The sequence below is a fragment of the Juglans microcarpa x Juglans regia genome, chromosome 1D (genome assembly GCF_004785595.1).
Source record: "Juglans microcarpa x Juglans regia isolate MS1-56 chromosome 1D, Jm3101_v1.0, whole genome shotgun sequence".
In the NCBI taxonomy this organism is placed as follows: domain Eukaryota; kingdom Viridiplantae; phylum Streptophyta; class Magnoliopsida; order Fagales; family Juglandaceae; genus Juglans; species Juglans microcarpa x Juglans regia.
This window is the reverse complement of record NC_054594.1, coordinates 41,700,355-41,725,879: the sequence shown is the minus strand read 5'-3', so window position 1 is coordinate 41,725,879 and position 25,525 is coordinate 41,700,355. Positions and strand designations below refer to the sequence as shown.

At 37.3% G+C, this 25,525-nt stretch overlaps 4 protein-coding genes across 8 annotated transcripts; 1 reads left to right on the top strand and 3 right to left on the bottom strand.

The window, feature by feature from the left end:
• The first annotated feature begins 8 nt into the window (after nt 1-8).
• LOC121259316 (putative pentatricopeptide repeat-containing protein At1g17630) lies at nt 9-19,214 on the top strand. The gene is given in 4 exon segments (XM_041160866.1): nt 9-2,090; nt 2,092-2,300; nt 10,630-10,635; nt 19,204-19,214. Coding segments are annotated over 2 exon segments (2,130 nt in total). The 3' UTR covers nt 2,140-2,300; nt 10,630-10,635; nt 19,204-19,214.
• LOC121247603 (LOB domain-containing protein 22-like) lies at nt 3,643-4,708 on the bottom strand. Its single transcript, XM_041145983.1, has one exon. It carries the CDS (start codon nt 4,429-4,431, stop codon nt 3,643-3,645), a length of 789 nt encoding a protein of 262 aa, XP_041001917.1. The 5' UTR covers nt 4,432-4,708.
• Nucleotides 5,418-14,514, bottom strand: LOC121261377 (mediator of RNA polymerase II transcription subunit 9). The gene is made up of 7 exons (XM_041163719.1): nt 14,412-14,514; nt 13,896-14,229; nt 13,741-13,803; nt 13,595-13,675; nt 12,970-13,028; nt 12,766-12,846; nt 5,418-5,930 (listed from the first exon to the last, which is right to left on the bottom strand). The coding sequence occupies exons 2-6, from the start codon at nt 14,160-14,162 to the stop codon at nt 12,789-12,791; spliced, it is 528 nt and encodes a 175-aa protein (XP_041019653.1). The 5' UTR covers nt 14,163-14,229; nt 14,412-14,514; the 3' UTR covers nt 5,418-5,930; nt 12,766-12,788.
• Nucleotides 15,842-24,240, bottom strand: LOC121258408 (beta-galactosidase 17). Of its 5 annotated transcripts, none has more exons than XM_041159923.1 (20): nt 24,002-24,231; nt 23,413-23,457; nt 23,202-23,306; nt 22,436-22,631; nt 21,981-22,069; nt 21,492-21,572; nt 20,796-20,890; nt 20,509-20,579; nt 20,207-20,297; nt 20,015-20,132; nt 19,837-19,932; nt 19,703-19,751; nt 19,419-19,606; nt 19,233-19,304; nt 18,920-19,069; nt 18,724-18,774; nt 17,460-17,619; nt 16,869-17,014; nt 16,682-16,747; nt 15,842-16,287 (listed from the first exon to the last, which is right to left on the bottom strand). In XM_041159923.1, the coding sequence occupies exons 1-20, from the start codon at nt 24,158-24,160 to the stop codon at nt 16,183-16,185; spliced, it is 2,133 nt and encodes a 710-aa protein (XP_041015857.1). In that variant the 5' UTR covers nt 24,161-24,231; the 3' UTR covers nt 15,842-16,182. The 5 variants fall into 5 exon arrangements, with proteins under 5 accessions (XP_041015857.1, XP_041015868.1, XP_041015875.1 ...); XM_041159934.1 differs by having other exon boundaries at nt 24,092-24,219; XM_041159941.1 differs by lacking the exon at nt 23,413-23,457 and having other exon boundaries at nt 24,092-24,240.
• Between the last annotated feature and the right edge of the window lie 1,285 nt (nt 24,241-25,525).

The window sequence follows — 25,525 nt, the reverse complement described above, 5'->3', positions numbered from 1 at the left end:
CTTTTCCCATGCTTAATGCTTCCTCTCAACGTCTCTCACCAATCTCTGCATGTTTCCGTAAAGCCCGCCTCGCCTTTATCACCCATGACGAGCTTCTTGACGCATTTAACGACCTTCTTCTACAGTGCTCCACAGCTCGCTTCTGCAAACAAGTTCACACCCATATTGTCGTCTCTGGCACGCATTGGTCAGCGTTCTTGGCCGCTCGGCTTGTGTCGGTTTATGCACGTTTCGGGATTGTTACCGATGCCCGGAAAGTATTTGATGCCACCCCAATTGAGGGTCTTTCCAACTTACTTTTGTGGAATTCAATTCTTAGAGCTACTGTCTCGAATGGGTATTTTGAAGACGGTTTTAAACTTTATGATAAAATGCGAAAACTTGGGGTTTGGGCTGATCGGTTCACTTTGCCTTTGGTTATAAGGGCATGCGCATCTATGGGCAGTTTTAACTTGTGCAAGAATGTTCATAGTCATGTTTTACAAATGGGTTTCCAGAATCATCTTCACGCGGTGAATGAATTGATAGGGATGTATGGGAAGATTGGGCGAATGGAAGATGCCCGCCGGTTGTTTGATAGAATGGGTATTAGAAGCCGTATTTCGTGGAATACTATGGTTTCGGGCTATGCCTTTAACTATAACTGTGATGGTGCCTCTGAGATGTTTTGGCGGATGGAGTTGGAAGGGTTGGAGCCAAACCCTGTGACATGGACATCCTTGTTGTCAAGTCATGCTCGATGTGGACGGAAAGAAGAAACCATAAAGTTGTTTGGTATTATGAGGACGAGAGGAACAGGGGCTACCGCTGAAGTGCTTGCTGTTGTGTTATCGGTATGTGCTGATTTGGTTGCAGTTGATAGGGGTAAGGTCTTTCATGGTTATGTTATAAAGGGTGGTTTTGAAGATTACTTGTTTGTAAAGAACACCCTGATATGCATGTATGGAAAATGTGGAGATGTAAAGAATGCACAGAATTTGTTTTTGGAGATGGAAATGAAGAATCTAGTGAGTTGGAATGCTTTGATAACCTCGTATGCCGAATCTGGATTATGTGATGAGGCTTTTGCAATATTTTCCCAGCTGGAGACTTCAAATGATGATTCTACAGGCAGACCTAATGTCATAAGTTGGAGCGCTGTTATCAATGGATTTGCTTCCAAAGGACGAGGTGAGGAGTCTTTGGAACTCTTTAGGAAAATGCAGCTTGCCAAAGTTATGGCTAGCAGTGTGACACTTTCTGGTGTTTTATCAGTTTGTGCAGAGTTAGCGGCACTGAATCTTGGTAGGGAAGTACACGGTCATGCGGTTAGGGCTCTGATGGATAGTAACATCTTGGTAGGAAATGGCTTGATCAATATGTATTCAAGGTGTGGAAGTTTCAAGGAAGCACATTTGGTGTTCGAGAAAATTGATGGTAGGGATTTGATCTCATGGAACTCAATGATTGCAGGGTATGGGATGCATGGACTTGGTGAAAGTGCTTTAAAAACTTTTGATCAGATGATTGAATCTGGATTAAAGCCAGACAGTGTCACCGTTATTGCGCTTCTTTCTGCTTGTAGTCATGCTGGGTTTGTTGATGAGGGTCGTAGGCTGTTTAATCAAATGATTAAAGAGTTTAGGATTGAACCCCAGATGGAGCATTATTCTTGCATGGTTGATCTCCTTGGGCGTGCAGGGTTTTTACAGGAAGCAAGTGACATTGTAAAAAGCATGCCAATGGAACCCAATGATTGTGTTTGGGGCGCCCTTCTGAATTCTTGTAGGATGCACAAAAATACAGATGTCGCAGAAGAGACTGCCTCCTATATTTTTAATCTGAATTCGGACACAACTGGGAGCTACATGCTGCTCTCAAATATTTATGCTGCAAGTGGCAGGTGGGAGGATTCTGCAAGGGTGAGGGTCTCAGCAAAGACAAAAGGTTTGAAGAAAATCCCTGGCCAGAGTTGGATTGAGTTAAAGAAAAAGCTTCATGTGTTCTCAGCAGGGAACGCTGAGCAACCAGGGTTGAAGAAGGTTTATGAGATCCTTGAGGAATTGGCACTTCAAATGGAAACTGAATGCAGTACACTTGATAACAGCATCTCTGGACAAAAATGTTGATGAGGAAACGAAACTAATGCTTGCAGCATAATGGGAGGCTGGCTAGCTATTGCTTTTGGTCACATCATCAAATGTTCCTACTAGGAATATTTCATTCTGAAATAGATCGATCTACTTTGCTTGTTTTTCCATGGAAGGACCTTCTTCTTTGCTTAGAGATGAGGGATGCCATTGTAAAACATGCACAATTTCGTAGAAGAACAGTTCCCTCACAACTAACCTATAGGAGGTAAAATTACAACAACATGATCATGCTTTTCCTGTTTTCTTTTTTTCCTTGCATTCCCCATACAACCTTATCATATTTAATTGCAAGACTTGCCAAACACTCTGGAGATCAGAAACCATTTCAAGAGAATTATCATACCAAAATGTAAAGCTCTATCAATTATGTTGAAAAAAAAAAAGATCATACATATATTGCTAAGGTATACCGTATACGTACCCTTCCTCGTTCTGCTAAATCTACTGACAACAAAACCCTAAATCTATTGATCCACTGACAAAAAGTGATATACACGAAGATCATCGATGTTTGCTACTCTATGATGACTTCAACTATTACAATTTGTGAGGGTAAACAAAGTAGCTGCACCTTTTAGATCGTGGTCCTGAGCAGCTTGTTGGATGGAACCATCTTCTTCTTTTAATATCGAATTGTCTATCCTCAACATTGCTTCATAACTGCAAATTTCCAGTTGGATTTCAGTAAGATTAGCCGGGGAAAAAAAAAAAAAACAACGAACCAGAGGATGTCCGACGGTTCTGTGATGTATTTTTATGGACAAACAAGGAAGACGCTGAAATTTCTGTTGGAATGCAAGCTTCATGTGTGGTGTGTGTGTGTGTGTGTGTGTATTTATGGCTAGATCAATCGAACTTTTTATCAAGGCATCAAGTTAGACTGTTCCTGATCTACACGTGTGTACTTGGACAACGTGTTTAATTTCTTTAGCATTCTCGTAGAACACTATCTATCTTATAAATGGGTCCTAGCTAGAAGTAAACATGTATTGATCCTTGGAGACACATGACAAACTTTCACATTTTAAAAACGTGCAATTAATTAATTTTGTAAAACCCTGAAATGCAAATTTTGAAGATCATGATCCCGCGTATAGCATGCAATGAGATAGGCTTATCTAAAATACTTCAAAATTTGAACTCTTTTCAAATTCCATCTATTTTAACACGTTTAAATTACAGCCTTTTGATCAAGATTGGACGTGTGCATATATATATATATATATATATATAGTAGTCTTTCCCGTACGTAGCTTCTGAAAATAAATATCCGTTATTATATTTTTCACCAATAAATTATCATATATTTTTCATCTTACTTTAAAATAAGAATTTTTAATTGACAGTACCATAAACTAGATGTATTTTTATATTTGACACCATATCGATCCCTGCCCTACTCATCATGTCATTCATCCAACATATAAGATGCCCTATGTCTATGCTAGCTCGATCCTAAGGCCAATTCTATAGAAGATAAAAAATGCATGCAAAATTATTGAGATTCTCATCATGTCGAAAATTCAACTGCAATTCCAGGTAACCTGGAAGATATGAACAAGTGCAATGATGGAACAAACCTCCTTTCATGAACTTTTTCTTGATCATGTCCCAGCTTGATCTCATTTCTTTCACATGGTCTCTCAAAAATCGGCTTTATATCATCGCATTCATCGCCAACGTCAACATTCTTAACGTGCAAAGATGACAAATTAGACGCAGATTCTTGCACAGCCCAAGCACTAACATCTTCTTGCAAATTATCATTATTAACAACAAAGTATTGTTCTTGATGGGGGAGTCCTAGATAATGATATTGCACCCCATTATTGTATGAACCCAAAGGATCTGCAGCACTATTAATTACATGATTCTCGGAGTTGAATATTGGATCTGCCACTTCTGGCATTTGGACGTGAGGCTGTTGATGCTGATGAGCCTGAGCTCGACACAAGGCTAATTGGTGAAGAACAATCTCGAGCTCGGCCTTGTTGTAATCTATCAAACGCTGCAAGTCTTGGATCATTCTATAACAGCCGCCGACAGGATCATTGGCACGCATATCGGACTGGAAAATGATTGTACGCATGGCCTCGTCTTTGTCGGGTTGGTCTAGGTTCTTGATGACCTTGGTGATGTTGCTAACTCCGAACAATTTATGGGCGTTGAGGAATTGTCTTTGGCGATCGTGAGGAAAATAAGGGGCGAGAATGCAGTCGGGCGCGCACTTCCTGCGTTGGTATTTACATGCAGCACAAGCTTGGGTGGTTCCGTTACCATGTCGAGGATTAATGTTCATGCTTTTGTAGGGACGTTGGGTTGTTGTTTATTTTGTTGTAATTGGTTTTGGGAGAGGTGGAGATATCAACTGCGTTTCCGGTGGGGATGGTAAGTGTATGTAGAGTGCAGCTTTTTTTGCTTGATGGGGATTGGTTTTCTCTGGTGCTTTTTCTCCTTTATTTTCTCGATCCCAAGAAACCAAAATGGGAGATGGAGAGAATTAATGGGAGGAGAGGGAGACAGATATATCATCATCATCAGAGAGAGAGAGAGAGATCCTAACCAACTCATGAGCTATATATGATGAATTGGGTGATGCATGGGAATTTAAGCTTTTTCTAAGATGGGTTAGTAATGTGTTTAAAGAGGTGTACTTAGATGTACCTTGAAAATGTCAACTGAAAATATATACAACTTCTAATTTAAATTTAAAAACAATATTGGATTTGTTGTAATTTGCTCATACTTTTCCTAATTTGGAAGGGAAAGTCATGTTAATGCCATATGTCTTCATTGCCCTGTTATTGTATGTGTTCTCATTTTGACCACCAATTAACTGAGAAAATAAATAAATAAATAAATAAAATAATAACTAAAAATCAAAGTTACATGTGGGTTTTTTGTTTGGTATTGGGAGGAAAGGAAATAAAGTCATCTCATGAAAGTAGATAACGTTTACGAAGTCAAAACCGAAATGCAATCTAGAACATATAACTGAATGATTCATTCCGTACAGCTAATTTGTATGGCAATACTCTATATTTTGCGTCTAAAATACAAAAATATTCTATATCAAATAGAAAATCACAAGTGGGATCTAAATAAAATAAAAAATAAAAATTGTTGGTGATACTCTTTATTTTGTCTCATATTTTTCAAATATCAAAGTGCTAGATCACATAGGAAATCTCCAGTGGGATCAAAAGCAAACAACTTGATGGATTTTATGACTCTTTAATTTTAAATGAGAGATAAAATGGATTTAATTTTCGAATTCACTACTTCTGTTACTAAATGGTGAGTTTTTTTCTTTTAATTTTGTAATCAAAGTACCAATATCATTAAACATATAGAGTCACAACATTCTTCCAATAGCAAAAACTACTATGCTGAAGCAGTGAGAAAGTGCTCCGAATCTTCCTCCAGCCAGTTAAGGAATCGGCCTTCATCCCAATAGAAACCTGTGCAATTCTTCTTCTAAATCAGCAGTATCATGCATAATTCGCCTAAAGCAACAACAGTTCTTCAACTTTTGCAAAGCACGTTCGGCAGAATAAATTGAAGCAATAGGGGGAGGAAGTCTATCGAGGGCACCGGTGGGTCTCGTTAAAACTGGATCAAAGAATGACTTCAATGCATAGGAGATGCCTTACATGCTCAATATCTAGGCTCGAGTATGATACACTAACAATATTGTATATAAAGAACCATGGAAACTAATCTAAACCCACATTCCAGGACCTCTGGCTTTCATTTAGAACTTGGGAGTAGTACAGAACGTTCTGACAGCAACTAGACCTGAAATCAAGAAGCCAAAGAGTTACTTCGATCAGTTGGATTCCATCACACATGCATAAGATCTAAGGCAGGCAGAGAAATGATATACATCATCCCAAGACCAGATTTATGTGAGCGAAATATATCTGAATTTGAAATAAGAAACAACTATATCCAAGAACCATCCCAGGGAAACACAAATTTTATTATGTTTTAAACGCAAAGGGAAACCTAACCGTATTTTCTACACAAGAATCTTTCAAAGTCTCTCAATGATATTGATGGAGTCTGCCCACAAAATGGCTTATAAAATGTTGGTCGACAACATTCAGCATAAAACAATTCACTCCTTGGTGAGACAAGACAGATAAGATTGTTCTTACACACCCGAAGTCTCAAGGCTCCACTCAATCTGTCAACCTTTTGTCATTTCTTACAGACCTAACAAAGAGTTCCAATCCCACCAAATAGAACAGGCAACTTTTTTCTTTTTAATAAGTAATCCCACCAAATAGAATTGGCAACTTACAAGAGGTCATTAAATCTTGTAATTTTGATGCTAGTTAAAGTTCCCATGAAGGATCTTAAACTTTGTGTCCTGTAATGTTTGATGCTAGATCTTACACTTCCCTATCTTCTCTGTCTCACTCCGATCCATCTCTGTCCGTAACGTTTCGTTCAGACGAATACATGTAAAGGATCTTAACACTTTTTTCTTTTCGTCGTAAGTTGGTCTGCAATGTTGTCCATGGGCGTTTGATTGTGTGTTTACTGCACGTATGGGAAGGCAAATGGGTTTTCGAATGCTGTTAGTATCTAATTTAAGGCATTTGAGGTAGTAAGAGATGGACGTTGGGTGCATCTTTTGAAAGAGGGTGAAAGTTTGTGAAAAGTCTTCGCTTGGAGTTAGCCGTGACACGCTGGTTCACCAAAACGTTGGAGGACTGCCTGAAGGTGGGAAGAAGGGAGTTTTACACAGCCTATCGGGAAGGAGACATGGGTTTCATAGCACAAAGGTGTTCTAACTCTCAATTTGTGTTCATGGCATTGGATGAATGCAAACAAGGTGGTTGCCGAAACTGTATTTTCATTCCGGAAGACAGAGACGGTAGGGGTTGGAGAAAACTGGTAGAGGTTCTAAGGGAGGCTGGCAGAGAAGACCGTGTTGTTGGGTTGGAACCACCAGCGATGACGGCAACTCCGTATCAACTCCCTGCCTGGTCGTACATGGAGGCTTTGCAGAAACCGAGGATATTGGACTATGCCTGAGGACCTGGTAGCCTGGGTGCTAGTTCTGACTTGCTTAGTGGTATCACCATTGTTGTAGGGGATCAAAGCTATGGGGAGGTGGCAGGGGAGATGTTGGCCTTAATAAGGAAATGTTGCTTTGGGCTCTGTCAGAAATGCAAACTCAAATATATGAGTTGCAGAAAAATATACATGGGATGATACAGTATGTTGAGATGGATAAGGGGGTGGTGATGATACAATGCGTTGAGGAGGGTAAGGGGGTGGGGAGGGGAGGGGATTGGATCCCCTCGCGCGCGCCCGGGGGGGGGGGGGGTGGGGTGGAACATTGGGCCAGGGCTTCTCCAAAGGGCCGAATAAAGGGAAAAGTAAGGTTGGGTTGGACCAGGCCCCTGGCTCAATCAACACACAGGCCCATCAAGCCTTTCCCAAAAAAAGGGCCCAGCCTGTGTCGCAGCCCAGGCGCGGGGGTCTGTTTGGAGAAGACGCCCCTTGAGCACAGAAGGCCCCTCGTCGTCGCATGGGGCTCAACCACCACCACCGGCAAAGAGTAAAGGGGCTCCGTCGAAGGTTGCAAAACCACCGACTGGGGCTAGGCAATAGGAGTATGCCCTTGAAAAGCCTCAAGGAGCACTAGCTCGTGTCGTGATCCTTGTGTGTTTGAGAAGCCGACGCAAGCACAAAACAATTCGTGCGAGGTGGCTGGAGCGTCGACTGCCACAACACCGTAGTCTAAACTGCCAATGGCCACAATCCCAACAACAGGGCTTCTGAAACACATTTCACCTATGGAAGAGGTGCTGGTGATGCATGGAAATGCAATGAACACATAGGAGGAGTCCACTCCACTGGAAAATACTAGGGCATCTGACAGAGTTGGTCCCCAGGATTCCCCCTCCCCCCCCCCCCCCACGTCCTAACCCAGTGAGGTGTACATCGGAGTGGGTGTTTAAGAAGGTGGAGGAATTACAAGCTTGTGTTGGGGTTACTTGTGTAGGCTTTGAAGAATAGTTTAGGGCCCTTCATGTAGCAATTGAAGATAGTGAATTGAAGTCAGCCACAAAGTGAGACGGGGAACTTAAAAGACTCACCTGCTTTATTAATTACGACACGAAGGAAGGGAGTAGCGATAGGGATAGACCGAAAGGGAGGGGCACTCTTTGTTTCGATGAAGCCTAAGATCCTTTCTTAGAACGTATGGGAGCATAATGATCGCAATAAACGCCTTCGTATAAAATCGTTATTGCGAATGTGGAAGGTTGATGTGGTGTATTTTCAGGAAACAAAGATGGAGGTTATTGATAGAAGAATTGTTCGTAGTCTATGGGGATGTCCGAATTGTTCGTAGTCTATGGGGATGTCCATATGTGAGCTGGTCTTACTTGGCCTCTTTGGGAGCCTCAGGTGGTGTGTTGTTAATGTGGGATAAAAGAGTAATAAAGGCGGTAGAGGAGTGTGTCGGAGACTAATCGGTTGCTAGTTTTTTTAGAAATGTTGTTGATGGGTGGGAGTGGGCTTTTCTAAGCATTTATGGGCCAAATGAGGTTAGTGATAGAAGAAGGCTATGGGAGGAGTTGGCAGGCTTATATTCTTTATGGGAAGTGTCATGGTGTATGGATGGGGATTTTAATGGTACTTGATATCCTAGTGAGAGATCGGGGAACCATTGTAATCTTGTAGCTATGGAGGATTTCTTAGAGTTCATTTTTGACTTGGACCTCATGGATCTCCCCCTTGTTGGGGGTGAGTCCACTTGGTCAAATAGCCGGGGTTGGTCGAGTTTGGATAGATTCCTCGTTTCCTTTTCTTAGGAGGCACATTATCCGGAGTTGTCAAAAGAAGCTGCCCCCAGTTAGCTCAGATTACTTTCCTATTTTGCTAGATTGTGGAGGTATTCAAGGGGGTCGCCGGTATTTTAAATTTGAAAATGTGACTAGCAGCTGATGGTTTTGAAGAGAGGGTGCGCGCATGGCGGTCTTTGTATTAGCTTGAAGGCACTCCCAATTTTATTTTTGCGGAAAGCTTAAGGCTATGAAGCAGGACTTATAGAAGTGGAACTTGGAATTTTTTGGTAACATCAATAACCAGAAGACTACCCTTTTGGAGGAGTTGCAGGAGTTAGAGGGAAGGAATGGATGGGAGACACCTCGGAGGATGTATTATTGAGGAAGAGTTCTGTTGTGGCTAACTTGGAGAGGGTACTGTTGTCGGAGAAGACTTCATAGCGACAAAAATCCAGGGTCCTTTGGCTAAAAGAAGGTGATAAATGTACGAAATACTTCCTTAAAGTGGCTGATTCACATCGGAGCAGCAATGCTATCGAGACACTTCACATAGGTACTCAAGTGCTCTCTTCTCCCTCCGAATAAAAAAACCATATTGTGCAGTATTACGAAAACCTCCTTACAGAACTGGCTTGTTGGAGGCCGAAGCTTGATGATTTATTGTTTGAGGTAATTGATTCATAGAGTGCAAGCTACTTGGAGAGACCTTTCGACGAAGATGAGATTTATAAGGTCATTACTGGTATGGCCAAGGACAAAACGCCGGGTCCGGATTGTTTTTCAATAGGATTCTTTAAAAAATGTTGGGACATTGTGAAAGGGGATATCATACAGGTTTTCCATGAATTTCACTCTTTTAAAAAGTTTAAAAAATGCCTCAATGCGACGTTCATTGCTCTCATTCCAAAGAAACATGGGGTTACGACAATTGAGGAGTTTCGTCCTATAAATCTGGTTAGTGGGGTATATAAGATCATCTCGAAGGTTCTTGCTAGTCGACTAAGTCTAGTGTTGGAACAAATTATTTCCGAGCCTCAAACGCATTTATTCGTGGGAGATAAATCCTTGACTCGGTTCTTATTGCAAATGAGTGTTTAGATTAGGGGTGGCAATATATGACACGACCCGTTAACCCAATACGAACACGATACGATAAAATCAGGTTAGAGTTTAGCCTTAACGGGTTCGGATAAAAACGGGTTGACCCGTTAAGACACGATTGATTAACGGGTCACTAACGGGTCAACCCGTTATGACCCGTTAGGAAAATTAAATTTACCTTTATACCTTTAGACCTAAAGGGCAAGGAGGACGCTCTACTTCATTCTTCAAGTTCTAAATTTGTTTAGATCTGTATTTTATATTTTTTATTATATTTGGGATTGTAACATTAATATATTTATATTGTATGTTTTGTTTATTATATTTAGGATGTAATTTTAATAATGAATATTATTACAAATTGTGTGGATCATATTTGTTTGGATTATAATTTTAAACTTGTAGTTAGTTTTTTATTTTTTATAGATATTATTTATATTTAAATATTTATATAAAATCAATCAAGTTAAACGGGTCGTGTCGTATCGTGTATGTTCAACCCATTAACGTAAACGGGTTGAAACGGAACGGGTCGTGTCTTGTCGTGTCATGTTAATTTATTTCTTATTCATTAACGGGTCATAAAGGGTCGTGTCGTGTCAACCCATTATTTTACTGTGTCGTGTTCGGGTTTGAAATTTTGACACAGAATCCTTAACGGGTCGTGTTCGTGTTGACCCATTAAGTGTAATGTACATACATTGACACGACACGAACACAACCCATTAACACGATTTGACACCCATAGTTTAGACCACAGAATGCGTGAGGGAGTTTCAGGCATCCTTTGCAAGCTTGACATGGAAAATTCATATAATCATGTGAATTGATAATTTCTTTTATACTTGCTCGGGAGGTGTGGTTTTGGTAATAGGTTGATCTCATGGATTCGACATTGTGTTTCCACTGCTCGCTTCTCGATTCTAGTCAACGACACTCCTGTGGGTTTTTTTGACAGTTCTCGTGGTTTGAGGCAACGAGATCCTCTATCCCCCCTTCTTCTGTTTGTTATAGTTATGGAGGCACTCGGCCGGATGGTGAAGGTTGTGGTTGGAGGAGGGTTCCTATCCGGATTCCAAGTGGGTAATGGCACTAGTGACTATTATCATCTCACATCTCCTATTTGCAGATGATACTTTACTTTTTTGTGAAGTGAACTATAGTCAGATTCAAACTCTACGAGCACTGTTATTATGCTTTGAAGTAGTGTCGAGGCTTAAGGTGAATCTTGATAAGTCCGAGATGGTTGAGGCGTGCGTGGTGCCCAATATCAATAGCTTAGCGAGCCTGGATTGTAAGGTGTCTTCGTTGCCTAAGAAATATTTGGACCTTGTGTTGAAAGCAACGTTTAAGGCTAAAGCTATTTGGGATGAGGTAGTGGAGAAGGTAGAGAAAAGGCTGGCAGGTTGGAAAATGGCGTATTTATCAAAAGGGGGTCGTCTCACTTTAATAAAGAGCACCTTAACTAATCTCCCCACCTATTTTTTTATTTTTTGTTTCCTTTGCCAGCAGGGGTGGCGAATAGGATTGAGAAACTCTTTCGGACGTTCTTATGGGGGGGTCTGGGGGAGGAAAAGAAATTTCATCATGTTAATTGGCATACAGTATGTCCTCCAGTCTCGAATGGGGGCTTGGGAGTGTGCAATTTGAGATTATTGTTTTTTTTGTTGGGGGGGGGGGGGGTTATGGTGTGGGCTTATGGAAATTTATAAGGAAGGGATGACCATGTTTTGAAAAACATATCCATTTTGTGGACGGAGAAGATACTAGAATCAGGTTTTGGCGGGATGTGTGGTGCGGAGATTGCGCTCTTGATAGGGTTTTTCCAACTCTCTATCGTATTGTAGCTAATAGGGATGCTTCAGTGGCGGATGTGCAAGTATTTTCCCACAGCTCTTACTAGTAGAACATCCTTTTTAATAGAGACCTTCATGATTGGAAATTGTCCACCGTTTCAGATTTTTTCAGATTGATATACTCCATGAGACACCATACGGCATAGAGAGAGAGAATGCAGTGGAGGTCCAATGACAGTAGGAACTGTACAGTCAGGGTGTATTACAAAACATTGACATCACAAGCTAATGTTCCCTTCCCTTGGAAGAATATTTGGAGGTCTCGTGTGCCTCCTAAAGTAGCTTTCTTTGTATGAACTGCTACTCTTGGGAAGATTATGACCACAGACAACTTGAGGAAGATGGGATGCATTGTGATGAATTGGTGTTATATGTGTAAAAAGAATGGAGAATCAGTGGATCACCTCTTATTGCACTGTGAGGTGGCAAGGGTGCTGTGGGATGAGATCTTTAGAAGGGTTTATGTTGCTTGGGTAATGCCATCGAGGGTGGTGGATTTATTGGGCTGTTGGAAAATGATTCAAGGCTGTAGTGTGGAAGATGATCTCATTGTGCATCATGTGGTGTATTTGGTCGGAAAAGAATGAGCGATGTTTTGAAGACAAGGAGCGCACAGTGGTGAAGCTGCAGAATTTCTTTGTACACACTTTAATGCTTTGGTTTTCTGCTATGTACTAAATGGGAACAGTGCACATGACTTCTTGTCTTTAATTTATCGTTTATAGAATGTATTTAGGTGTTCTTTTGTATACCTTCTATGTACACAGGCTATGCCTATTTCATTCAAATTTATAAAATTTATCTTACTTAAAAAAAAAAAAAAAAAAAAAAAGGGAGGTCATTAAACAAGTGTAATGTCTTTCTTACCACATAATGGAAGCACAGCAATTTTATGGCTCAGACTTGATAAGCTCTTCAATAGAGCTTCTGTACTTTGCAATGAAATCCCTGGTAACGAAATTATTCCAAAGAAAATAATCAGAACACATGTTAAACAAGCAAAGCACGTAATGCAAAAAAAAAAAAAAAAAAAAAAAAAAAAAAAAAACTACAAATGCAAGGGGCAAATACCTCCGCCGATTCAACAACTGCTCACTTTCTTCTAGCTTCCGTTTCTGACCCTCAACTGTCTGCAAACAATACCCAGAAACTTTCCCCAGTTAAACAAAGCACCTCTGGAACTAAAGATGCATGCAAGATAAAGTCGTTATTATAGATGAATAAACTCTCAACATTCCAGAAAGCACAAGCTATAATGGACTTCAGGGGAATCTTTGATTGTGCAAAAATGATTATCAAAGAAGTCCATTCTTGAATGTTCCTACGAAAATTGAAGGACTTTACATTATTTGATTATGAATCTGGTTAGAAACATATCGTTATGAACAAGGCCATTACATTGTAACCCAATAATGTTTATGAATCTGGTTTTTAATGGCGTACAGTGTTTTATTTCTAGAAGTTCTACTTTACATTTGTTTAAAAAAAAACCATTGTAACCCGATATAAAATGGATCCCTTACTTCATTCCAAATTTCCAGTCCAAACAATGGATTTGTCTACCCTAAAACGTGCATAACATACAAAACGCACCCAATATAATCAATTATCAAACACCACGACAGATTTTCATAATATATGATTCACATAAAACAAAAAAATGATAACCTTAATAAAACTAGGGGTTGGCAATTACCATAGCCTTGGTGCTAATTGAACCCGAGATTGAATTCAGCAGATGTTGGCACTTCTCAAAGTGGTTGTTCAAATCACTGACCTTTGAAAACAATTACGCAATTAGTTAAACAAATAAATCCCAAAAACACTGAAAAAAAATCATACCAGTGCATCTGACTGCTGATCCCTAGTTCCATGCTCGATCGCGTCCGCTAAATTCTCCACCATCTGTAATCCACATCACAAAAGAAAAATAAAATTAAAAAAAAAAAAAAAACAACAACAACATGCATGTATATATTAGGGTTTTCATTGGGTACATGTAAGAGGTGAAAGTGAGACGCCAGTGATTGGTGCTGATGGTGCTGTTGCTGTTGCTGTTGCTGTTGCTGCTGCTGTTGCTGCTGCTGCTGCTGTTGTTGGAGGATACGTTGTTGTTGAAATTGTTGGAGTTGAACTTGTTGCTGCTGCTGTTGTGGTTGTGGGTGACTGAGGTAGAGATGGTCTTGATTTGGGGGTGTAGAGGTGTTACTGTGTGTCGGCACGGACGGAATCATAGTCCAGCTTCCTCCTGAGTAATGGTCCATCTCTCGCTCGCACTCTCTGCGTAGCTCGCCGGCTTACAAAAATTGGGATATTTAGGGATTCTGCAAAGAGTTTTGCTATAAATCCAACAGTTGTTCATATCACACACTATACTTGTAACTTTTCACAGAGTGTTGATATATTTTTTTTATAGGATATAAGAATCTTATAAAGTATATGAATATTTTTTTTAAGATGTGAAGCGTGAAATGATAAATAGTAATCGGTGAGAATAATTTTTTATCTGCAAATCTACGCGGCCGGGCGACGCTCATGAAAAAGATGACTAGCTAGATATAAAGACACGACGTCGTTGCAAGACTGCATGAAAAGAGTTACATAAGGCTCGCGACTCTTTATTTAAAAAATAAAAAATAAAAAAAAAGTCCGACCGACCGTTGGATTCGTTGAGCCGTCTGAATTGGGGTCTACATACTCAACGTAGTTGTTTATGTATATCTTATATTTATTTATTTTTTTAAAAAAATATATAATATTTATTCATTCTATGATTATAAATATTACTTTTCTATTTGAATTCACAAAGGATAACCACCGCACAATATTTTTGAACCAAGTGAATAAATATAAAATTTATAAAAAAATTTAATTTTTTAATAATAAATTTGATTTCTCAGGCCGGTGCTCCTTTCTATCTCCAAGAAAATGAGGATGAATCATCTGGCATCTGGACAACCTACGACATCTCCAAGTGGACAAAACTAGAGATTTTCGACGGAGAAATACTGCGGGTCGCGAAAATAGGTTTTAAATTTGTGTCTCGAATGATTTTTTTTTTACTTAGTGATTAAAAAAATATTTTTTAATGATGTTATAAATTATTTATTTTTTTTAATTTTTTATGATGATTAAAAAAATATATGAAAATAAAGAAAATAAAAATAAAAATTTGAAATACACTATTTAGATCCTTATTCGAGACCCATTTTTGGTGAACGTAATAACAGTATTTTAGATTTCGTACCGTACTGGCCGATACGGCTGATATTTTTTGTACTGACAATCCGGCCGGTATAGGTACTATACCCGTTTCGTATCCGGCCCAAATATCGACCGTACCGACCTCAATTTCGACTTGTATTTTTTTTTTTTCATTTTTTCAAACTACAAATTTATTTTTTAACCCCTAATTCAAACTAGACTATTTATAATTTTTATATATATGTATTTATATATAGACTATTATTTTGAAATATAATTTTTATATATTTATATATCGACTATCTCGAAACGCTATTCCGAAACAGTATCGATATCGAAATATTTTGTTTCAGTACTTGACCGGTATGACATCCGATACGATATTCAAAACATTGGGTAGCAATACTCTTTTCAACAGGATTTCTTTCCCCTAAAATCTCTAACGAAGTCACTGTTTTATGCACTCCCAGGTTCTGCTATCCATTTGAACGAATGATCAGCTGCCAACACTTTAATTTTTAGAGACGGTGGGAGAGGAATCGGTGGAGCATAGAAAACATAGACCAGACCTTTCCTGGTAGACATTTACAATTGGAAAATACATTACATTAACACAAACTAATGTGGCTTGATGTGATTCATCAAATTACAAAATTACTTTACAATTAGCCCAACCCAATACGTTGACATCACTTGTAACTGACAAATGGAATCTTAAAAACTTTACAATACACAGAAATTCACATCCAAAATACATGGTGCATTAAAGTTTTTCCTCTGGTTGAGGGGTATCACTACCACAGCAAGGAAAAAAGCAAAAGCAAAACCCACAAAGCTAAAGACCGCAATTGACAGTCTAGAAGGGAAAATTACTCCAGGATGGGATGTTCATGTGCTGTATCCTTTCAATCAATTGACAACTTGTAAGGAGAGGAAAAATTATGAAGAGGCTGGCTGGGCTTAGGTGTACTTGAGAGCAAAAACCAAGCTGCGGAGACGTCCTGGGAGTGGGATAGACCTTCAGGAGATTCAGAATTCTCAAATTGGCGTTCAACAAGGACCGGGGCTTTCCTTGGGGTGCTACAGCTGGCGCACGTGTGCTATACTTGATCCGCATGTGAATTCTGGCTGATCAGCTGAATGTATCACAAGCTCAGGGTTTGGAGATTCTAACTCAAGTAAAACCTGTAAACAGCACCATTGCATATTTCAAGCAGAAACATTTACAGAAGAGTTGGTAGTATATCATAATCTGAGAAAGGAAAATTATATGCGTTGCAATCTTTTCTTTAGTAGCAATGGAGGGGGGTCTTTCTTTCTATGACCAAAAACAAGCCAGAGAGAAATCTATTTTACTTGTTTTGCTTCTGAGATTAAATAAGGAGCTCTTTCATTAAGAAAGAAAAAAGAGACAAAGCAAATAACCAATAAAGCATACATGTTAATAATATAAATGAAGTCACTACAACGACTAACCATGAAACTAGATAAACTAGATATACCAGGAAAACAATCACAAGGCAAACACTAATGTGCGGTAAACAATGGGGGGAAAGATACAGTTTTTGGCATCTCCTACCACAATATTTTCCCCATGCTGAAGAATTGGAGCAGGGACATAAAGGTTGCATTGTGGCCCCATCATCTGTAGAAAGCACCATTTATTAATCCTCGTAGAAAATGTAACACCTACTACAGACATAATGCCGAACCAGGCAACAAAACCACAAGAAAAAACTACATAACATAGTGAAATAGTAGTTTACCGGCCAATATCTTCCAATATTAAATTCATTGACAAATGCAATCCCTTTACCCCAACCTCTAAATGATATGAATGTGTCTTTAACATGGTTTACATTGTCAATAGAGAAATGGCCGGCATAAAATGCTGGTTCTTCTGAAACATTCTCTGCATATGGAAAGTCATTGGCAATTCGTCAACTGTCTTGTCTCCATCATCATTCATAACCTAACTATTTAACACATGCTTGGAACATGGATCGAATTTGCGCTCATAAAAACAAAATATAATTAGGGAGAGTTGCTAAAGAAAATAAATCAATGAGTACAATAGAGCATTATTCTTGATTTTTTATCATTTTCAGAGAACGGATAGACTTTTTTTTTTTAATTGTTACTGAGTGTCTAGGAATAGTGTCCCAACTAATCTCAGGGGTGCATAGGCCCTCGGCAAGGAGTTTCCTACAAGTGCACCTCGGGTAATTCAAGGAGAAAATTCCCCAATCCGATAGCCCCTAGAGATTGTTTGCACCCAAGGGGATTTGAACCTTAGACCTAGGGAGAGTATACTCCCAAGCCCAAGGCCTTTACCACTTGAGAACAGATAGACTTACCTTTGGCTTTTCTGCGGGCTGAAGTTTTTTTCAATTCGGAATATGCAACCTGAATGATGCGATTAGCTCTTGGGACCTTGTTCAGGTTGTTCAAAGGAATTGAGAGCATTTTCCATTGGTGCAGAATTCTCCCATCCAGATAAACAAAAGACAATATACCCTGCAAGAAAGCACTCTGTTTTATAGATGTCAAGAGAGGGAGAAAAGTGCAATATTATGATATCAGTTAGGTAGCTAAGAAAGAATTACCTGAACAGAGACCAGGTCAAGCCTACTTATACCGTACATCATTAAAATCTTAACCTAGTTATATTTATAGAACTTGGAACTTGTTCAGCAATTATAAACAACAGCACCCAAAGAATTAATGAGGATGATGATGACAACAAAACGCCATATTTTGTTACTCATATCAGCAACTTTATCTAAAGAATCACTAAAAGTATTACACATAATTTTAAAACATGTAAAAAAATGTTTCCGTTGTTTGGTATTAGTATTGGTATTGCCTTCAGATTTCATTAAATGCTGCAGCATGTCTTAGACTTGAACAAAATTTTCTCGAACTTGAGTTTTTTAACCTTACAAATTCTGTCTTATTTTAAGTGTCCAAATCTACAGATCTATGGATGAATAGTAATATAGATAATCACAACACAGTGAGAAATTAACCAATCAAGGTTTCTCTGGTAACCTACATTATCGAGTACAACGGATTATAGTTCTGTTTTTATAAGTAAGAATTTCATAAGGTTCGGTGGAATTCTCGCGACGTCGCCAGCAGCGAACAAATGATTATAGTTAGGTCAAGGAGTTCTCTAGAATGCAGTCTTATGGATAATAGAAGTAAAATTACATTTTTTTTTTTTCTGAGCATCACAACACTGAGAAATTAACCCATCAAGGTTTCTCTGGTAACCTACATTATCGAGTACAAAGGATTATAGTTCTGTTTTTATAAGTAAGAATTTCATAAGGTTCAGTGGACTTCTCGCAACGTCGCCAGCAGCGAACAAATGATTATAGTTAGGTCAAGGAGTTCTCCAGAATGCAGTCTTATGGATAATAGAAGTAAAATTACAATTTTTTTTTTTTTTTCTGAGCAAGTAAACTGACCTCAAGTGTGACTGGAATTCATATCTCCACAATCATGTGTATGAAACGAGTTTTATATTTTTAGGAGTCAAATGACATAATAACTCTATGACTCAGAAATCAGATATGCAAAAACAACAACAACTTTCTATTTTTCAACTTCTTTTACCTTCCTGTCAAACATGTATGGCCCATAATTTACGCGACCCATATTTTCAACCTACAAGAATAGAAAGGATTTAGAATTATTAAAAAGTTTATGATTAAAAGCATCAAATCATAACACTTCACTGATAAGCTGACAACCCTAAGTCAAATTGCTTGATCATAATAATGGTAACAACTAAAACAAGGTAGTGCAGTACCAAAACATATAAGCTGATGTTTGAGACACATTTAGTTTTGGGAAGGCCAAGTTTTCGATTCAACCATCTTTCAATTGTACCAACAAATATTCGTCTTCTACCATTATCTTCAGAAGAGCATGATATGAACACTTGGGCTCTGTCATGCACCTGCAGTCAATAAATGTAAGAGAAGTCAAGATTTTGTGTACTTTCTTAGGTTCCAAAGCTTTTATCAGACAAAAGGAAGAAACGCCTCATATTCTGATTCCATAGCAACAAATTGAACATATCAAATTAGTCAGCTTAAATAAAAATTAAGGGAAGGCTGCACCTTTGGTATGAATAGAATGCTTCCATCTTCCTTTGAAGGATATTCAGATACATATAGTACGAAACCAAACATCTGAACACAAAGAACATTCAAACTTTAAGTGTATGGCATTTAGCAGTTAGGGATCTTTATGAAGCAGCTGTATACAACGTAATTTATAAGCTATGGCATATGATTCTTACTCACCTCGCCCACAGACTCCATTGAAATCGGATTTTCAGATTCAACCACCTCAATGGAATCCAACCTATTCAGGATATCAAAGAAAAGTTCTTTTCTCTGTAAGTGGATTAGGCCATATCCTGTCTTTTCATTATCGGAAGGCACTGAAGGAATAGACGCTGCGCTATATTGCTTTATAACCTTCCGAAGTTCTGAAAGCAGTAGACACATCTTTTCCCATGATCATTATTTGCAACAAAAGTTGAGTGGACTTGTAGCTCTAAAGGGGAAGTTGATTAATATCATACCTTTGAATTTTGCATTGTTCACATCACCAGATTCCCTAATCGGTGCATCCTGGGAAAACCAGCATCAGTTAGGTGTGTATACTGCAAACCAATAATTCAATTTTATATAACAAAGAAGTCAATATTTTCCTCACATAATCATAAGACGTAAGGTCAGGCTTGTAATTAGTCTCATCTCCACCAGTATTTGCCCCACTATAGAATCCAAAGTTTGTACCGCCGTGTGCCATCTGGAAATTAGAAAGCGCACATCAAAATATTACAACAATAGTGATAACTTAATAGCAACAAATTTGGAATTTGAGAGCATACATATAACACAGCAGAACCATTTTGTGCCAAAATATTTTCCAGAGCAGCTGCAGTAAACTTAGCATTAGTCTCTGCAAGTTTCTCTCCCCAATGCGTAAGCCAACCTGTGTAAAACTCCCTGAGGTAACAAACATCATCGGACATGAAACCAAAGAACAATATTAGAATAATGAAAGTTAGCAAGATACTTGCGCTGAAAGTGGCGGTGACTTTCCAGGGGCATTGAACTCCTTTTGTAACTCAAATATTGGCCTAGGATCATCACCAGTAGTGAAGTCAACAGCTGAAAGACAGAGAAAGAGTAGGTCATGACTACTTAGATGATTGTAAATATATATAAATTCTAACCCAGATACAAACGCGCGCACACAGAAATATGGGTTCGATAGGTATTGATGACAGAGTAATTAAATAAATGGTAAAAAATATAGAAAAAAAAAGAAAGATTAATTTCCTAACTTATTATTCAAGTAAATTTTGATCTTGAACTTTACCTGAAAAGACAACATCTCCACGAATGGTTCCTTTCTCAAGAGTATCCCTAGAACCTCCATCTGTAGTATATCTGAAATCATTAAGATATAATCAAGGAAAGGATAAATAGAACCCTTTTGTAAATACAATGGTCAATAAACTATAAATTGAATGGAAGGTACTAAACAATAAATCAAGTAAAGGAAAGATTGATAATTCATAAATGCATGCATAAATTTATGAGGTTAAACTCGCATATTTCTGTATAGAACAAAGAAGGTCAGTCTAAAGAGAGAAAAACTCTTACAAAATTATATCATCCCCAAGGTGACCACGTGCCAAGGTGACTAGGTGATGAAGATAAGGTTTGTCATTTCCGTATGAACCATATTCATTTTCAATCTGTCAAAATAATCTCAGTATATTAGAACCTTATAAACATTAAAATCTAAAATTGTAAAAGTTGAACAAATTTGAGTTATTCACAAATGTTAACAATGATCAAGATTTTTATGATTGTTTTCATAAATTTTCCGATTCTGTTTTAGAAAATAAGATGAAATATCCATTACATACAATGTGCTCACTATTTAGGATTATCATTTGGAAGTACTCATTCCCTTTTTATGATATTTTTCTTGTTCATATAAGAGAGAGATGAGGTTTATCATTAAAGGTTTATAGATAAGCTACATCCATCAAACCATCTTATAAACAGTTTTCAATTTTTCCATGAACCTTTTGATCTTTATTTTTACCGTAACCTCACTGCACATTAACGAAATCCTATTTCTGAAATCAATCTAATTTGTTTATACTACAATCATTAAAATTTTCCCATGCATACATGATATTGAATGCCTCAGATTTGAACTTATTTTACACAATTCCCCAGACTTGGAATGGGCCACCTTCCATCTTAAAAAGAGCTGCTGTTCAGTGTTTGCAAATAGGAAATTTAACTCATGTTGTGTTCTAGTCAGAGAGTAAAAACTCAACATACCTGAACCATTATAATAGGGCCTCCATTTTCATAAAGAAGAGGAGCTACAGTAGGAAGTAGGATTTCCCACCATCTTTCAACCTTAAAGAGTTCACAATAGATATTATTTAGTAGTAAAAAATTGAATTGTAAAAAATAATTGAAAGACAGAAATGATAAATTTTAGAAACTAGAAAACTGACATTTCTTCTTAAGTGAGACCACTCAAGCATGTAAAACATATTAATCTAAAAATGATAGCAGCAATCCTCCCAAGCAGTTTCACCAATAAAAATAAAATAAAAAAAATCCCCCAAGCAGTTTTGTTTGCAGTTTTCTGTAAGAAAGACTCACCATGACCCCATGTGTTTTAGGCTATGGCCTTATTCACAATATCCTTATGGATAGCACATAAAAATACACAACATTTTGAAATATAATTTCTCTTGAATACACCACAAGTCTATGGAACATGATTAATTTGTAAAATAAAACACAGAAAAAACTTACAAAATGGAGGAAATCAGGATCTGATGATCTTAGTCTGATAGCTGGCTTTATGGCAAGTAACCAGGCAGGGAAACCCCCTAAATCCCACTCTGAAACAAAAAAGATATTTTGAATGACTATCATCCCAACAACATATCATATTACCATCAATTTCAAAACAACAAGAGAATAAAGCAAAAAACTAATATTTTTTATAAGCAAGCAAAAAACTAATAATATACATTAATCTCACTAGTGGGCATAAATTAATAGCTATTTTGTGCAAACACTCATTTTTGTAATGAAAAAAGGGGATTCACAACACTAATAGGATTGTCCGGCTCAATGTGCAATGAGTTCCCGATACTATCGGAATTAGATTTGAATATGTACGCCTAGTGACCTGGTCATGCACAGTGAACTGCATAAATCAATAACAAATCATAAAGCTCCTAGATCTGTCTGTTATGGCTGACCTGCACATATATAAGGTCCAGGCCGAAGCATAACAAGGAAACCGAGTTTATGGCAGAGTTTGAGAAATGAAACTATATCTGCAATCCCCTCAAAAACTAGCTTTCCAGGTTTTGGTTCATGCAAATTCCAAGGAACATAAGTTTGAATGGTATTCAAACCCAAAGCCTTTGCTCTCAGTAATCTATCTTCCCAGTACTGCAGGGATAAAAGACAAACACCACGTTATAACAAGAAAAGGTTTACTTAAAACTGATAAGATTATTTTGTGTTCAACAAGATGGTCCATGAAATAAGATAACCACAAAGCTTAATAGTTCAGAAGAAGGTCAAGGGAGTATTTGCACAGATGTGAAACTTGGGGAGCTCCACAGATTTTTCAGCATGGGAACATTGAATAACTACATTTACTACATCAAGTGAAAGAGTTAATTAAAAAGAGAGAGAGAGAGAGAGAGAGAGAGAGAGAGAGAGAGAGAGAGAGAGAGAGTTTACAGAAGCTTATTAGAGTTCAGCTTTCTATGCCATATCCTATAAAATTATAGTTTTGTTCTTTTAACAGATATTCAATATCTTATTACCAGTCCCTATTATTTGAGATTAAGGGTAAGTTGAATTCAGTTGCGTCATAAAGCTTCAGCATCTTATTCTACATCATTGATCAGTGAAGTACCTTCTATTACAAGCTAAAATAACAAATGCATACCACCATCATACATAACTCAAGTTATAAGGTGCTAATTGCTGAAAATCTTGCAATAAAAATACCTCTGGAAGAACCCGGAAATAATGCAAGTCACCCCCAATAATTTGGAAAGGCTGTCCATCTTTCCAGAACATGTCATTGGAGATCTCGAAATTTCGAGCAGTAACCTGATAACAACAATCAAATAAAAATCTTACCTCACTTAAACTCACGGCATCTTTCAGTGCCAAGAGAATAATTGCAAAATCAGTACGACACTTAAGTGCGGTTTACATTAGAAACAGCAAAAAGTCTCTGATTGGCAGCTAAAACACCATCCTGTCCAATTGCTCAGAAAAAGGTAGGCACCACAATGTCAAGATTTGGGTGCAAATGATCAAGCTCGAATGTTTTACTAAGAATCAAGTTGTTAGCTGAAGAAAAGAAAAGAAAAGAAGCAAATAAAGCAAATTTGTGCTGAATATATGTTTCCAAGTTAGAGACATTCTCCTTTCTTGATTGATAAATTAATAGCGAAATTTCAAGTTCTTTTCATTTCAATCACTCCTAAGCCAAGTTCAAATATTTCCATCGATTGCATAAAGTTAAGCCACAAGTCAATAACCCAGAAATATACAACTGCAATCACATTTAAAAACACTATATCTTAGAATCCAATATCCAATATCCAAATTCCTTTAATTTCCTTCATTTTCTCATCAATCAAATACACACTTGTTCACCTTCGAACTAAAGCATTTCCTTCTAAACGAGCCAAACTGAGCCAGGAATTTTTTTCGCGAAACTCCGGAAACAATACCACGTTGAATTGAATTTAAAAATTACAATATGAAGACCAGAGAGCAAGAGAGAAAGAGCCTACTTTCTTGTGCCGAGAAGAGTGGCGGCGGGATTGGTTGGAGTGAGAGGTGAGAGAAGGGAGAGGAGCAAAGACAGGGACGAAGGCACAAACCACTATGATAGATAGGAAGGCGAAGAAGATGAAGGCGGTCGTGGATCTTGAGCTTCGCTTCCTAGCCATTGCCAAGTATTTTGAGGTCGACGACTTGAGAGTGTCACAGTAGACAACCAATACAATGCCGGTTTTTCCGGCCAGAATCAATTATATGATTTTTTGTTTTAAATAATTCTAAATTGCATAACGTCACCTAATTATTTAAAAAATGAGTGAAATTTATTATTTAAAAATTAATTAATTTTTTTATATAAATTTTATATTTTATTCACTTTTTTTTTAATACAATTACATGCACATTTGACAATTATAAATATATTTTTTCTTTTCTTAAAGTCTTTTAATGATATTAAAACGTTTTTAGTCTTAATAATATTAAAACGTTTTTAGAGTGGAAAGTGATTCCGTTCTCCTACGTCTATTTTAAAATTTTAATTGAAATTGAAGGTAGTTTTTAGAACTTTTATTTATTTTTAATAAAATAACATAATTGTTTTAATTAATTATAAAATGAATTGTACAAAAGTTATAACTGCATTATTACTCTTTCAAGTTTAAAGTGAGCTAGTTTAGTGCATTAAAAAAAAAAAAAAAAAAGGACAAATCCGAGATTTATATAACAGATTTACTTTTTAATTTTAGATATTATTTTTTTAAAAATAATAAGAGACACTTGAATTATTCAATTAAGGACTGGTTTTGATTCAGATGAGATGGTTTTAAATCAAAGTTAAAAAAATATTATTAGAATATTATTATTGTTTTAAGATTTAAAAAAAATTTGAATTGAGATTTCAAAAAGTTAAATTATTTATTATATCTTGTGTAAAAATTTTTAAAAAATAGTAATAATAAGAAGAAACATTTTTTAAATCTAAACGGAGTCTAAGGGTACGATTGGAAACCAAATTAAACTCAACTCATATCAACTCATCATTACAAATTCTTTAAATTTTAATACAAAATATAATAAACAATTCAAATTTTTTAAATATCAAAATAATAATAATATTAAAAAATAATATTCTAATAATATTTTTTCATCTTAACTCAATTCAACTCAATTCAGTTCAACATTCAAACGCTGCCTAAACCTATTTTTATAGATAATCGCTTTGGGCTCGATTTTGAAGTGTAGAATGATAGTATCTGCCTTTATAAGATGGGCCTAGTACTTTTGAAAGCGAATTGGGCTATTCTCAGAGCCCAATTTCGAACGTAATGAAGGTAGACTAGACGTACATGACTAGAGTCAACACATCTCTGGTTAATGAGTTTATTGGTGCTGTCAATTCATGAATCAAGAAAATAGAACGAACCCTCTGAAAACAACAACTTCCTAAAATTTCTTCCCAATATAGCTTGAAGATCAAAGAAGACATTGACTGACTAGCTCCTATACTCAATGTAAATGACATGGATAAGCATCAA

Bases quoted from the DNA above. Each gene is read 5' to 3' on its own strand.
- LOC121247603 (XM_041145983.1), bottom strand. From the start codon at position 4,431: ATGAACATTAATCCTCGACATGGTAACGGAACCACCCAAGCTTGTGCT.
- LOC121261377 (XM_041163719.1), bottom strand. From the start codon at position 14,162: ATGGACCATTACTCAGGAGGAAGCTGGACTATGATTCCGTCCGTGCCG. The intron at 13,676-13,740 runs GTATGATTTTTT...TTGTTTTCAAAG, and splicing joins ATCAGCAGTCAGATGCACTG to GTCAGTGATTTGAACAACCA. The intron at 12,847-12,969 runs GTATTTGCCCCT...TTTCGTTACCAG, and splicing joins CAGTTGTTGAATCGGCGGAG to GGATTTCATTGCAAAGTACA.
- LOC121258408 (XM_041159923.1), bottom strand. From the start codon at position 24,160: ATGGCTAGGAAGCGAAGCTCAAGATCCACGACCGCCTTCATCTTCTTC. The intron at 19,607-19,702 runs GTATGATATTAA...TACTGCTTTCAG, and splicing joins GAACAATGCAAAATTCAAAG to AACTTCGGAAGGTTATAAAG. The intron at 19,070-19,232 runs GTGCAGCCTTCC...TATTGACTGCAG, and splicing joins GCATTCTATTCATACCAAAG to GTGCATGACAGAGCCCAAGT.